We start from the raw sequence: 13,267 nt of genomic DNA on the forward strand, positions 1-13,267 counted from the left end.
ATGGTACAAAGTGTTTTGATACAGATCGGATTTTTTTGCTCTCAGCCTAACTATGTTTCAGTGGGCCCCGTCAATGGGGATTATACGTTGGTACTCAGTGGACCCTGCCAGTGGGGTTGTGCGCTGGTGTTTGTGGACCCTACCAGTGGGGGTTGTGCGCTGGTGTTTGTGGACCCTGCCAGTGGGGATTGTACGCTGGTATTCTGTGGACCCCGCCAATGGGGGTTAAACGTTGGTCATAGTCGAGGCTGTTGAGTTACGAGTGTTTTTGAATCGAATCGGATTTATGATTATATTATATATGAATATTTGAAATTATTGGATTTGCATTAAATCAGTATGAAATATATTTTTATGTTTATTTGCAGCATTTTTCTTGAAAATTATATAATATCTGAAATATCTGATAGAGATACTTGTTACTTACTGGGCTGTCTAGCTCATTATCTTTCTTTCTATTTTTCAGATTTAGATAATTAATTTCGAGCGTGGGAAGAAATATTAGGACAGAGCTTTTAGAGGTGAGATTTAGCGTTGTCAACTTCAATTGAACTTAGATCTATTGTTTTATTGTTAGCAAAAATTTTATTGAATGTAAGACTTTGATTTAATTACTTGAATTAAAGTTGAATAATAATTATTTGAATTTATTCCGCTGTGATGCATTGATATCGTGATGAGATGCCTTGCATGCTTATGGAGAGAGTTCTTTATAAGTATGCGACGGTTGTCATGACCCTCGATTCATAATCTCGGATCGGGGGCGTGACAATTAATATGGTATCAGAGCATAAGTGAATAAATTATGATACATAGAATTTAACATAATATGAGTGTAGGTGGGTAGACATTAGAAATATTGGGATGTTAGAGTATGAGCATCATAATAAACCCATCCTAACAAATAGATCAATGAATCTAATAAGGTTTTACTACTACAAGGTTATCATGCCTCCCTATAGAATGACAAGAACAAGAGTTTATTTATTTAAAGCAAAAGGGTATGAGTGTGACTGAATATGAAGCAAAATTTACAGAGTTAGCAAAATTTGCTCCGAGATTAGTGGATGGTGAGCAAAAACGTGTTCACAAGTTTGAGATGGGACTGAGAACTGAGATTCGAAAACAAGTGGTTCCATATGAATTGACAACTTATGCAGATGTGGTAAACAAAGCACTGATAATTGAAAGAGAAGTCAATGAAGAACGCATGGAAAGGGAAAGAAGGCAAAGAAAGAGATCACAATCAAATGATACACAAGGGCAGAATAATAAAAATATCAAAAGATCAGCTAAGGGAGCAGTAGACAATAAGACTCAACAGATTGATGGTGAGCCATGCTCCAGATGTAGTAAAAATCATGCAGACAAGGATTGCTATTGGATTTCAGGTGCTTGTTTCAAATGTGGTCAGATGGATCATAAAATTTCTAGCTGCCCGCTAAATACTGAAAATCTAGTTGGCCAAAGAACTCATGAAGGACAACATAAGGGTGGTGGACAAATTTCTAAAACCCAGGAAAGAGTCTATGCGCTTACTCAACAAAATGCACAGGCTTCCAATACAATGGTGACAGGTATGAAAAATTTCAAGGACGAAATTTTTTTTAGGGGTGAAGAATGTTATAGCCCAAAAACCAATTCAGCCCATCAAAGCCCAAAACAGAAAAAAAAAAAAACAGAGGATTCAAACCGGGAAGAAGACTCCCGATAGGAGTCTTCTTCTCCGGCGAGACCTGGGCGAGATCGGACTCCTAGGACCCCTCGGAGTCCTAGGGTTCCCTACAAGAAGACCCCCTCTCCCTTGAGACCGAACATCGGCCTCCTCCCTCTCTCTTTCTCTCCGTCTTTCTCGATCGAAGCCGCAAACATCGTTCGATTTCTCACCGTGATTGCTCGCCGGTGAGGTCACCGGAGGCCGAGGTGAGTCTCCTTCTTCTTCTCCTCTTTCTTCTCCTTCCTCCCATGCTCTTGTGCGCGGCTGCCGGCGACGAGAGTCATCGATTTTTGGTCGGAAAAGAGACCCTGTTTTTGAGCCTCTTTTTTCTTTGATTTTTCGACCCCGGCGATCGTAATCGACTGCCGGCCATATTCCTCCATGATCGGGGGAGTGGCCCCCGTCTGCCGCCAGCCTCCACCGCGGCGGCCGTGGCTTGAACGGCCCGGCAAAAGGAGGGGACGTCGGTCCCCTGTTTCGGTGCGGGAAGAGCCGAGAAGAAGTAGAAGAAGGAAAAAAAAAGAAAAGAAAAGAAAAGAAGAAAAAGAAGAAAAGAAAAGAAAAGAAAAAGAAGAAAAAGAAGAAAAAAAAGAGAAAAAGAAAAGAAAAGAAAAGAAAATAAAATAAAATAAAATAATAATAATAAAAATATATATATATATATATATATTTATATATATATATGAATAAATAAATAAATAAATAAATAAATAAAATAAAATAAAATAAATGATGAGAGAGAGAGAGTTTCTCTCTCTTCTCTCTTCTTTCAGTCTGAACCCCGACTTTCTCTCTCTGGAATTGGACTTTCTCTCTCTACTTTCTCTCTCTAAAATTTTCTCTCTCTAGATTATTTCTCTCTCTTGATGGATTTTTCTCTCTCTAAAGTTATTCCTCTAGGATTAGCGTAGTGGAAGGCTTCATCTGATGATTTTGATCGAGTTTAGAGAAGAACTGATTTTAAGTGAGGTTTTGAATAAGGATTTGTTTAGATTTAATTTTGAATTAAAATTAATTTAAAAATATAATTTTGGATAATAGGCATGGAAGAATCTCCTAGAAGTTAGTTGATCTATTCATTTAGTACTCCGTGAAAGGTAAGTAATGAATCATCTTCTCGAGATATTCCATATGTATTCTGAAAATAAATAATTATTCTCTGAATTATGCATGATTTATGAAATTATGTTTTGAAAAAAAGTACTTTTGAAATATTATGGTACGTTGATTTATGCACATGTTCAGTGAAAAATTATGATATATTATGGTACAAAGTATTTTGATACAGATCGGATTTTTTGCTCTCAGCCTAACTATGTTTCAGTGGGCCCCGCCAATGGAGATTATACGTTGGTACTCAGTGAACCCTGCCAGTGGGGGTTGTGCGCTGGTGTTTATGGACCCTGCCAGTGGAGGTTGTGCGCTGGTGTTTGTGGACCCTGCCAGTGCGGGTTGTGCGCTGGTATTCTGTGGACCCCGCCAATTGGGGTTAAACGTTGGTCATAGTCGAGGCTGTTGAGTTACGAGTATTTTTGAATCGAATTGGATTTATGATTATATTATATGTGAATATTTGAAATTATTGGATTTGCATTAAATCAGCATAAAATATATTTTTATGTTTATTTGCAGCATTATTCTTGAAAATTATATAATATCTGAAATATCTGGTAGAGATACTTGTTACTTACTGGGCTGTCTAGCTCATTACCTTTCTTTCTATTTTTCAGATTCAGATAATTAATTTCGAGCGTGGGAAGAAATATTGGGATAGAGCTTTTAGAGGCGAGATTTAACGTTGTCAACTTCAATTGAACTTAGATCTATTGTTTTATTGTTAGCAAAAAATTTATTGGATGTAAGACATTTGATTTAATTACTTGAATTAAAGTTGAATAATAATTATTTAAATTTATTCCGCTGTGATGCATTGATATCGTGATGAGATGCCTTGCATGCTTATAAAGAGAGTTCTTTATAAGTATGCGGCGGTTGCCATGACCCTCGATTCATAATCTCGGGTCGGGGGCATGACAATTAATATGGTATCAGAGCATAAGTGAATAAATTATGACACATAGAATTTAACATAATATGAGTGTAGGTGGGTAGACATTAGGAATATTGGGACGTTAGAGTATGAGCATCATAATAAACCCATCCTAATAAATAGATCAATGAATCTAATAAGGTTTTACTACTACAAGGTTATCATGCCTCCCCATAGAATGACAAGAACAAGAGTTTATTTATTTGAAGTAAAAGGGTATGAGTGTGACTGAATATAAAGCAAAATTTACAGAGTTAGCAAAATTTGCTCCGAGATTAGTGGATGGTGAGCAAGAACGTGTTCACAAGTTTGAGATGGGACTGAGAACTGAGATTCGAAAAGAAGTGGTTCCATATGAATTGACAACTTATGCAGATGTGGTAAACAAAGCATTGATAATTGAAAGAGAAGTCAATGAAGAATGCATGGAAAGAAAAAGAAGGCAAAGAAAGAGAGCACAATCAAATGATACACAAGGGCAGAATAATAAAAACATCAAAAGATCAGCTAAGGGAGTAGTAGACAATAAGACTCAACAGATTGATGGTGAGTCGTGCTCCAGATGTGGTAAAAATCATGCAGACAATGATTGCTATTGGATTACAGGTGCTTGTTTCAAATGTGGTCAGATGGATCATAAAATTTCTAGCTGCCCGTTAAATACTGAAAATTAAGTTGGCCAAAGAACTCATGAAGGACAACATAAGGATGGTGGACAGATTTCTAAAACCCAGGGAAGAGTCTATGCGCTTACTCAACAAAATGCACAGGCTTCCAATACAATGGTGACAGGTATGAAAAATTTCGAGGACGAAATTTCTTTTTAGGGGTGAAGAATGTTATAGCCCAAAAACCAATTCAGCCCACTAAAGCCCAAAAAAAAAAAAAAAACAGAGGATTCAAACCGGGAAGAAGACTCCCGATAGGAGTCTTCTTCTCCGGCGAGACCCGGACGAGATCGGACTCCTAGGACCCCTCGGAGTCCTAGGGTTCCCTATAAGAAGACCCCCTCTCCCTTGAGACCGAACATCGGCCTCCTTCCTCTCTCTTTCTCTCCGTCTTTCTCGATCGAAGCCGCGAACACCGTTCGATTTCTCGTCGTGATTGCTCGCCGGTGAGGTCACCGGAGGCCGAGATGAGTCTCCTTCTTCTTGCCCTCTTTCTTCTCCTTCCTCCCATGCTCTTGTGCGCGGCTGCCGGCGACGAGAGTCGCCGATTTTCGGTCGGGAAAGAGACTCTGTTTTTGAGCCTCTTTTTTCTTTGATTTTCCGACGTCGGCGATCGTAATCGACCGCCGGCCATACTCCTCCGTTACCGGGGGAGTGGCCCCCTCTGCCGCCGGCCTCCGCCGCGGCGGCCGTGGCCTGAATGGCCCGGCAAAAGGAGGGGACGCCGGTCCCCTGTTCCGGCGCGGGAAGAGCCGAGAAGAAGAAGAAGAAAAAAAAAAGAAAAGAAAAGAAAAAGAAAAGAAAAGAAGAAAAAGAAGAAAAGAAAAGAAAAGAAAAAGAAGAAAAAAAAAGAGAAAAAGAAAAGAAAACAAAACAAAAGAAAAAAAATAAAATAAAATAATAATAATAAAAATAAATATATATATATATATTTATATATATATATGAACAAATAAATAAATAAATAAATAAATAAATAAAAATAAAATAAAATAAAAAAAATGATGAGAGAGAGTTTCTCTCTCTTCTCTCTCTTCTTTCAGTCTGAACCTTGACTTTCTCTCTCTGGAATTGGACTTTCTCTCTCTACTTTTTCTTTCTAGATTGTTTCTCTCTCTTGATGGATTTTTCTCTCTCTAAAGTTATTCCTCTAGGATTAGCGTAGTGGAAGGCTTCATCTGATGATTTTGATCGAGTTTAGGGAAGAGCTGATTTTAAGTGAGGTTTTGAATTAGGATTTGTTTAGATTTAATTTTGAATTAAAATTAATTTAAAAATATAATTTTGGATGATAGGCACGGAAGAATCTCCTAGAAGTTAGTCGATCTATTCATTCAGTGCTCCGTGAAAGGTAAGTAATGAATCATCTTCTCGAGATATTCCATATTTATTCTGAAAATAAATAATTATTCTCTGAAATTATGCATGATTTATGAAATTATGTTTTGAAAGAAAAGTGCTTTTGAAATATTATGGTACGTCGATTTATGCACATGTTCAGTGAAAAATTATGATATATTATGGTACAAAGTGTTTTGATACAGATCGGATCTTTTTGCTCTCAGCCTAACTATGTTTCAGTGGGCCCCACCAATGGGGATTATACGTTGGTACTCAGTGGACCCTGCCAGTGGGTGTTGTGCGCTGGTGTTTGTGGATCCTGCCAGTGGAGGTTGTGCACTGGTATTCTGTGGACCCCGCCAATGGGGGTTAAACGTTGGTCATAGTCGAGGCTGTTGAGTTACGAGTATTTTTGAATCAAATCGGATTTATGATTATATTATATGTGAATATTTGAAATTATTGGATTTGCATTAAATCAGCATGAAATATATTTTTATGTTTATTTGCAGCATTATTCTTGAAAATTATATAATATCTGAAATATCTGGTAGAGATACTTGTTACTTACTGGGCTGTTTAGCTCATTACCTTTCTTTCTATTTTTCAGATTCAGATAATTAATTTCGAGCGTGGGAAGAAATATTGGGACAGAGCTTTTAGAGACGAGATTTAGCGTTGTCAACTTCAATTGAACTTAGATCTATTGTTTTATTGTTAGCAAAAAAATTTTATTGGATGTAAGACATTTGATTTAATTACTTGAATTAAAATTGAATAATAATTATTTGAATTTATTCCACTGTGATGCATTGATATCGTGATGAGATGCCTTGCATGCTTATGGAGAGAGTTCTTTATAAGTATGCGGCGGTTGCCATGACTCTCGATTCATAATCTCGGATCGGGGGCATGACAGAAACCTATGACAAAATCAAAATCAAAATATTTAGTATTACTAATTATTTTATCATTTCAAAAGATTTACATGATAAATGCATCATATCATCAACAAATAGGTACAGATAGATCCTATTCCATTCGGGAATTGCATTAATTCTATAGATTAATTACATTAATCAAATGATATGTAAAAGGGATCGAAAAAAATTGCGGCAGCATTTCTCTTAAGTTCTCCCCACACGACTGAAAATGTGTGAGGAGAACTAAAAAAAAAATACTGTCCGAAATTTCTCTCGAACCCTCCGCATATCATTCGAATAATGTAATTACCTATAGAATTAAATGCAATTCCCAAACTATCCAAACTGGACAATCAATTGACCAATGTATATATTTTACGGTATCCACATAAAAATATATAATCAAATATATATTTTATACGGATATCGTAGAATATCCTACATTAGTCAACTGACAGGTCTACATTTTCATAAAATGCAATATATTTTAAAATTTTTAAATTATGATCGAATCGAATTTTAAAATAAATCTGAATCTAATGAGATAAAAATAAAAAATAATGAGATAAAAATAAAAATTAAAAAGACTGAAATAGAAGGATGCCGCAGGGTCGCACGGGCCCACCATCGGAGGGCTGCCGCCGCGGATCGAAAGAGAAGGGCACCGCAGGGCCGCACGAACCCATCGTCGAAGGGCCACTGGGGCCCGTCGTCGGGGCCCACCACCGTAGATCGAAAGAGAAGGGCGCTGCAGGGCCGCACAGGCCCGCCGCTGGAGGGCCATCGGGGCCTGCCACCGGAGGGCGGTCGGGGCCCACCGTCGGGCCACCACAGGGAGCAACTGTCGAGCCGCCGCGGGGAGCAGCCGCCGGACCGCTGATGGGGCCGCCACCTGCTGACGGGGAAAAAGAGGGAGGAGAGAGAGGAAGACAGAGAGGAGGGGGCCGGCTAAGGGAAGGGGAGGGCCGGGGCCCACCGCGGGGGGCCGCCACCGGGGCCGCCGTCAGGGCTCGCCGGCCCGCCGCCGGCCTTTTGTCGCTGGCGGCCAAGGAAAAAGAGGGAGAGAGAGAGAGGAAGAGGGAGAGAGAGAAAGGAAGAGGGAGAGGAGGGGGCCGGCCAAGGGAAGGGGAGGGTCGGAGGGCCGCCGCTGGGAGCTCACCACCGTCTGGAGGTCGCCGCCATGCCGCCGAAGAGGAGAAAACATCGGAGAACGTCGGAGAAGAGGGAGAAGAAGGAGAGAGGGGAGTTTTTTTTTTTGGATTTTAAGCTTCAAAAACACCATTCCCTTTGGCATTTTCCTCCATTTTTTTTTTTATGGTTTTTTTAATTTTTCTTTACTTATTTTTATGTGATTTTTTAATAAATAAAATTAATTTAAAATAGGCATAGTAATTTGAAATGATAATTTTTTATTTGAATTAAAGTTAAATTTTTTTTAAGTAATAATTAAAATTTTATTTTTTTATCATTTTTTATTTGAATTATAATTATAATTTTTAATTTTTTAAATTTAAAATTATAATTTTTATTTTTAAATTAGAATTATAATTTCTATTTTTTTCAATTCAATTCTTTTCCTTTTTTTCTTTTTTATGGTATTTTTTTTTTTTTATACCAATTTTTTTCTTTTTTCAGATTTTTTTTAAAAAAATAATTTGAAATGAAAAAAGTAATTTGAAATGATATTTTTTATTTTTATTAAATTTAAAATTTTTATTTTTTTAAATTTAAATTTATAATTTTTATTTTTTTCATATATATTTTTTTAACTTTTCGTATGGCATTTTTTCTTTTATTTTTCTTGAATTCAAATTAAAATTTTAATTTTTTTATAACTTAAAATTATAATTTTTATTTTTTCTCATTTTTACCATTGTTTTCCTTTTTTATAAAATTTTTTTGAGGTATTTTTTTTATTATTTGAAATATTTTTTAAAAAAATTAATTTGAAATGGAGAAAGTAATTTGAAATGATGTCTTTTATTTTAATTAAAATTAAAAATTTTATTTTTTTAAATTTAAAATTATAATTTTTATTTTTTTCTTATTTTTTAAATTTTTGACTTCTTTATCGCACTTTTATTTTTTTAATTTTTTATTTTTAAACATTTTTTTTTTTAAAAAATTAATTTGAAACGAAAAAACTAATTTAAAATGATGGTTTTTATTTGAATTAAAATTAAAATTTTAATTTTTTAAAATTTAAAATTTTTTATTTTTATTTTTTTCTCAATTTTTTATTTTTTTATGATATTTTTTATTTTTTAATTTTTTAAAGTTTTTTTAGATTTTTTAAAAAAATTAATTTTAAATGAACAAAATAATTTAAAATTATCTTTTTTATTTGAATTAGAATTAAAATGTTTATTTTTTAAAATTTATTCAAAATTATAATTTTTATTTTTTCTCAATTTTTCCTCTTTTTTTCTTCTTTAATGATATTTTTTTAAAAAAATTAATTTGAAAAAATTAATTTTATGGTATTTTTTATTTTATGCTATTTTTTAAAATTTTTTTGAGATATTTTTTAAAAAATTAATTTTTAAATAATTTTAGAATTATAATTTTTATTTTTTTTAATTTTTTTAATGATATTTTTAATTTTTTTACATTAATTTTTTTTTAAATATTTTTTAAAAAGATAATTTGAAATGAAGATACTAATTTTAAATGATAGTTTTTATTTTTATCAAAATTAAAATTTTTATTTTTTTATAAATTTTTATTTTTTATTTTTTTCTATTTATTATTATTTTTTTTGAAAGAAAAAAATAAAAAATATCAAATAATATTATATTTTTAAAAATATTATATTATTTGGTATGTTTTTAATATTTTTGTGATATTTTTCCGATTTTACATCATTCTAATAAATAAATTAAAAATTAAATTATTTAAATAAATAATTTTTTTTTATATTAATTAAGAAAAGGACTCTTTTGGACTCTCCCCCTCGATTTTGTCTGCAATCACTCTAGGATATAAAGGAGAATAAAAGAATAGAGTTGAACAATCCCCGTAAAAGAAGGGCGAGACAAAGGGAGCAAGAGCCATGGAGAAAGTGGCGGTGGCGGAGCTGTGGGGGACTTTGAAACACGCGATCGAGGCCTACACGGGACTTTCGCCGGCGACCTTCTTCACCGTGCTGGCCCTGGCCGTCGCCTTCTACTACGTGGTCTCCGGCTTCTTCCAGCCTTCGCCCGCCCCGTGGAAGCGCGAGCTTGAGTTCGAGGCTGTCGAGCCCCTCCCAACCCCCGTCCAGCTTGGCGAGATCACCGAGGAGGAGCTCAAGGCCTACGATGGCTCCGATTCTAAAAAGCCCCTCCTCATGGCCATCAAAGGCCAGATCTACGACGTCACCCAGAGCAGGTCGCTCTCCACCCCTCTCTCTCTTCATCGTCCTTCTTTTGTTTCTGATCAGATTTGATAGTTTGATCGTCCCATGCTGATCCCCTTTTGTTTTAATCTTTTTTGCTGTCAAAATCAGTTTTTCTTCCGTTACTTTTAGGTTCCTGATCTCTATCAGCCCTTTAGCTTGAGTACTTCATGAGGATTCTAGTACTGTGGTTGAAGATATGGCTTTGTTTTGGTTTGGTTTGGTTTGATCGGTAAAGTTATATTTCCTTTTTTCAATCTCATGGGATGGGGAAGATAATAGCATGGAATAGCTGTCGGTTCCTTCATGTCTTGAGATATGGGATCTGATATGTTTACCTCGAGCTACTTGGAGCTTCTTTTATGTACTTGGATGATTTGTTTTTTATGTGTTCCCATTCGGTTGCCCATTTTATGATGTCTTTGTGCACGTATTTAGGGATTTTGGTGAATATATAAGATGTTTTATTCTGAACGGCTTTTCTGTATTTCGGCTTGTTTTTCTACATGTGTTGCTTCTTATGGTTTAAGCTATGGCTTTTTTCTTGGTGATTTCAATTTGTCGAGTCTCTTTTTTCTGTTCCATCCTGTGGATTCCGGAGAATTACTGTATGAGTACTGCTGGTTGGTGTTGTGTGAAGCCTATGGGTTTCTGGCATTTATTATGTGCTATAGATCTCGAATATAAGAACTTCTGATGGCCTGATATGGAGTTGAATTTGGGTATTTGCATTTCCCATGTAATGGTCCTTAAAGTAAATATGATCCACATAGATAATATTATCTATGCAATGTATATAAATGCCTTTGATGTATCTAAAATTGTTGTTTGAGATGTTTTTGTCTTGATTACCTATTAGATTTCGACAAGTTGCTTCTATCTTGATAACACTACTCAAGTGATGACTTTTGTGATTTGCGTGCACAGTAAAATTATTCTCCATATTATCAAAATATTTTTGAATTTATTTTTGTCCCTGATTTTTCTCTTGAGAGACTAATTCTCCAAATTATTTGCCATAAACTACTAATAATTCCAGAGTTATTCAATTATTTTCAAATTCTACATGGATTCTATGATTTGTTCATGACCTATTCACAACTGAGAAATCTTTGTGTATTACAATCTATTAACACACTATTTTTTTGTTGGTTGTGGTGCTTGGTGCTACCACCATTTGTTATTTTTGCCTTTCCTATATCTATTTTGAGTAAATAATGGAAAATATTTTAAAAAAGGCCTTTTAGTTTTCTTATTCTACTTCTGTTTCTTAGTTCTTTGAAGTCTTTTTGAGTTTTTGATGAAGTTCCCTATTTTTTTTCCAAATTTCAAATGTGTAACTTGAGCAGAATTATTCCTGGATGCTGAACTTGTGACTGTTTGCACCAACTGGTTTTAGACAGGATAATCTTGCTGATTACAATCAGAATCCATCAAAGTTATTGATATACTAAACCTTCTATGCCCACTTTATCTTTGCTAGGAGATGGTGTAAGATTTCTATGTAGTATGTCTTCTGTTTTTAGTAGCTTGGTTTACAATGTGCTTCAAAGGAATTTGTCTCATATCCTTAAGTTTATATAGTTTTAGTTAACTGCATTCCTTTAGATGGAACCTGGAGTCCAGATTGCACTTCTTAGTTTAAGTTAGGGTCCATATCAACTCTATGGCTTTATGCAAACTCAAACATGATTGGACAACAACTGTTTCAGTATCATTTACCTGTTTTTTATCCTTTTTCCAAGTTGAATGTCTGCTGATGGTGTTGACCTGTCTCTTTGGTCTCCCAATTCTGTTACATTTACTGCTCCATTTTACCTTAGATTATTTGATTTTGTTTCTTTTAGTTTTTTGTTTAACAGCCATAGCTAGCTAAATTGGGGTTGAGCCTTAGTGAAATGGTAAGGTTGCCCCATTATGACTTGGTTGCAATGGGGATGTGGGTTTAAGGTTGCTTGCATACATCTAAGCCTCCCTAGAGCCCAAAATGGTGGGAGCCTCATGCATTAAGTTACCCTTTTTTAAGCATAGAAAGCTAAACTATATGGAGCCAGTTAGTATCCTTTAGTGTGGTTTTACAAATTTTTTCCCCTTTTTCCATTTCTGTTTTAGTTATTAGTGAGTCCACATGTGTTTTTCAGCCACAAGAACGTTCATCTTTTTCTGTTCTCAATGATTTGAGTGTTAATACAAAAGCTTGATCATGATGATACATTATTAGCAGTTTCCCAAAAGAAAGGAAGAGTGCAAATGCATCTGTATACTCTTTTTTGGTCATCATTTCACTCACTTTTCCAAATTTAAGTTCTTATTTGTTGCACGACTTGGTGTTTTAGTGATTTATGTGGTTTACTTAAATACGTTATTGCCTATTCATTTATATTTATCTACCTTAGTTCTTAGAGTATTTTGCAAAATATGATCCTATTCATTTGCTATAGGATTTAGTCTTCATTTTCTCCCCTTCACCCCTCCATCTGGTCTATGACTATTAGAACTGTTTTTTTTTTTTTTTAAATTTTATGTTTGTTAGTTTTATTTACATCTTGATGTTATTTCTTTTGTCCTTCTTTATTTTCTCTCTGGTGTAATTTATGGCCTTTGACTTTCCACTTGTTCTTTTCGGCTATTATAGTTTATGCCAACATAATTGTTGCAGGACCTATGGATCATCATATTTCTGTTAATGTATTTATGCCTTTTAGTCTTACATAATTTTTATATCTGATTTGATATGAGTTGTGCTTATTTATTTATTTATTTTGGGTTGTCTGCATGATGAATGCTTTCTTTGGTTTACTTAGTTCTGAACTTGCAAGATTAAGGGTGAAGCACATCTTGCAAAGAAGTTTCTATTCACGCATGCGCGCGCGCACGCACGCACGCAATTTTTATATCTGATTTGATATGAGTTGTGCTTATTTATTTATTTATTTTGGGTTGTCTGCATGATGAATGCTTTCTTTGGTTTACTTAGTTCTGAACTTGCAAGATTAAGGGTGAAGCACATCTTGCAAAGAAGTTTCTATTCAAGTGTACACACACAATTTTTATATCTGATTTGATATGAGTTATGCTTATTTATTTATTTATTTTGGGTTGTCTGCATGATGAATGCTTTCTTTGGTTTACTTAGTTCTGAACTTGCAAGATTAAGGGTGAAGCACATCTTGCAAAGAAGTTTCTATGCAA

The 13,267-nt window shown here is 34.8% G+C and overlaps 1 protein-coding gene across 1 annotated transcript in view; it reads left to right on the top strand.

Moving 5' to 3' along the window:
* Positions 1 to 9,703: 9,703 nt before the first annotated feature.
* The window catches only part of LOC105035573 (membrane steroid-binding protein 1), a 48,356-nt gene continuing 44,792 nt past the window's right edge, over positions 9,704 to 13,267 (top strand). Inside the window, exon 1 of the mRNA XM_010911175.3 lies at positions 9,704 to 10,068. Within this exon, the coding sequence (XP_010909477.1) occupies positions 9,752 to 10,068 (317 nt within the window). The 5' untranslated portion in view covers positions 9,704 to 9,751. The remainder of the gene's footprint in view (positions 10,069 to 13,267) is intronic.

This window comes from Elaeis guineensis, chromosome 11 (genome assembly GCF_000442705.2).
Source record: "Elaeis guineensis isolate ETL-2024a chromosome 11, EG11, whole genome shotgun sequence".
In the NCBI taxonomy this organism is placed as follows: Eukaryota; Viridiplantae; Streptophyta; class Magnoliopsida; order Arecales; family Arecaceae; genus Elaeis; species Elaeis guineensis.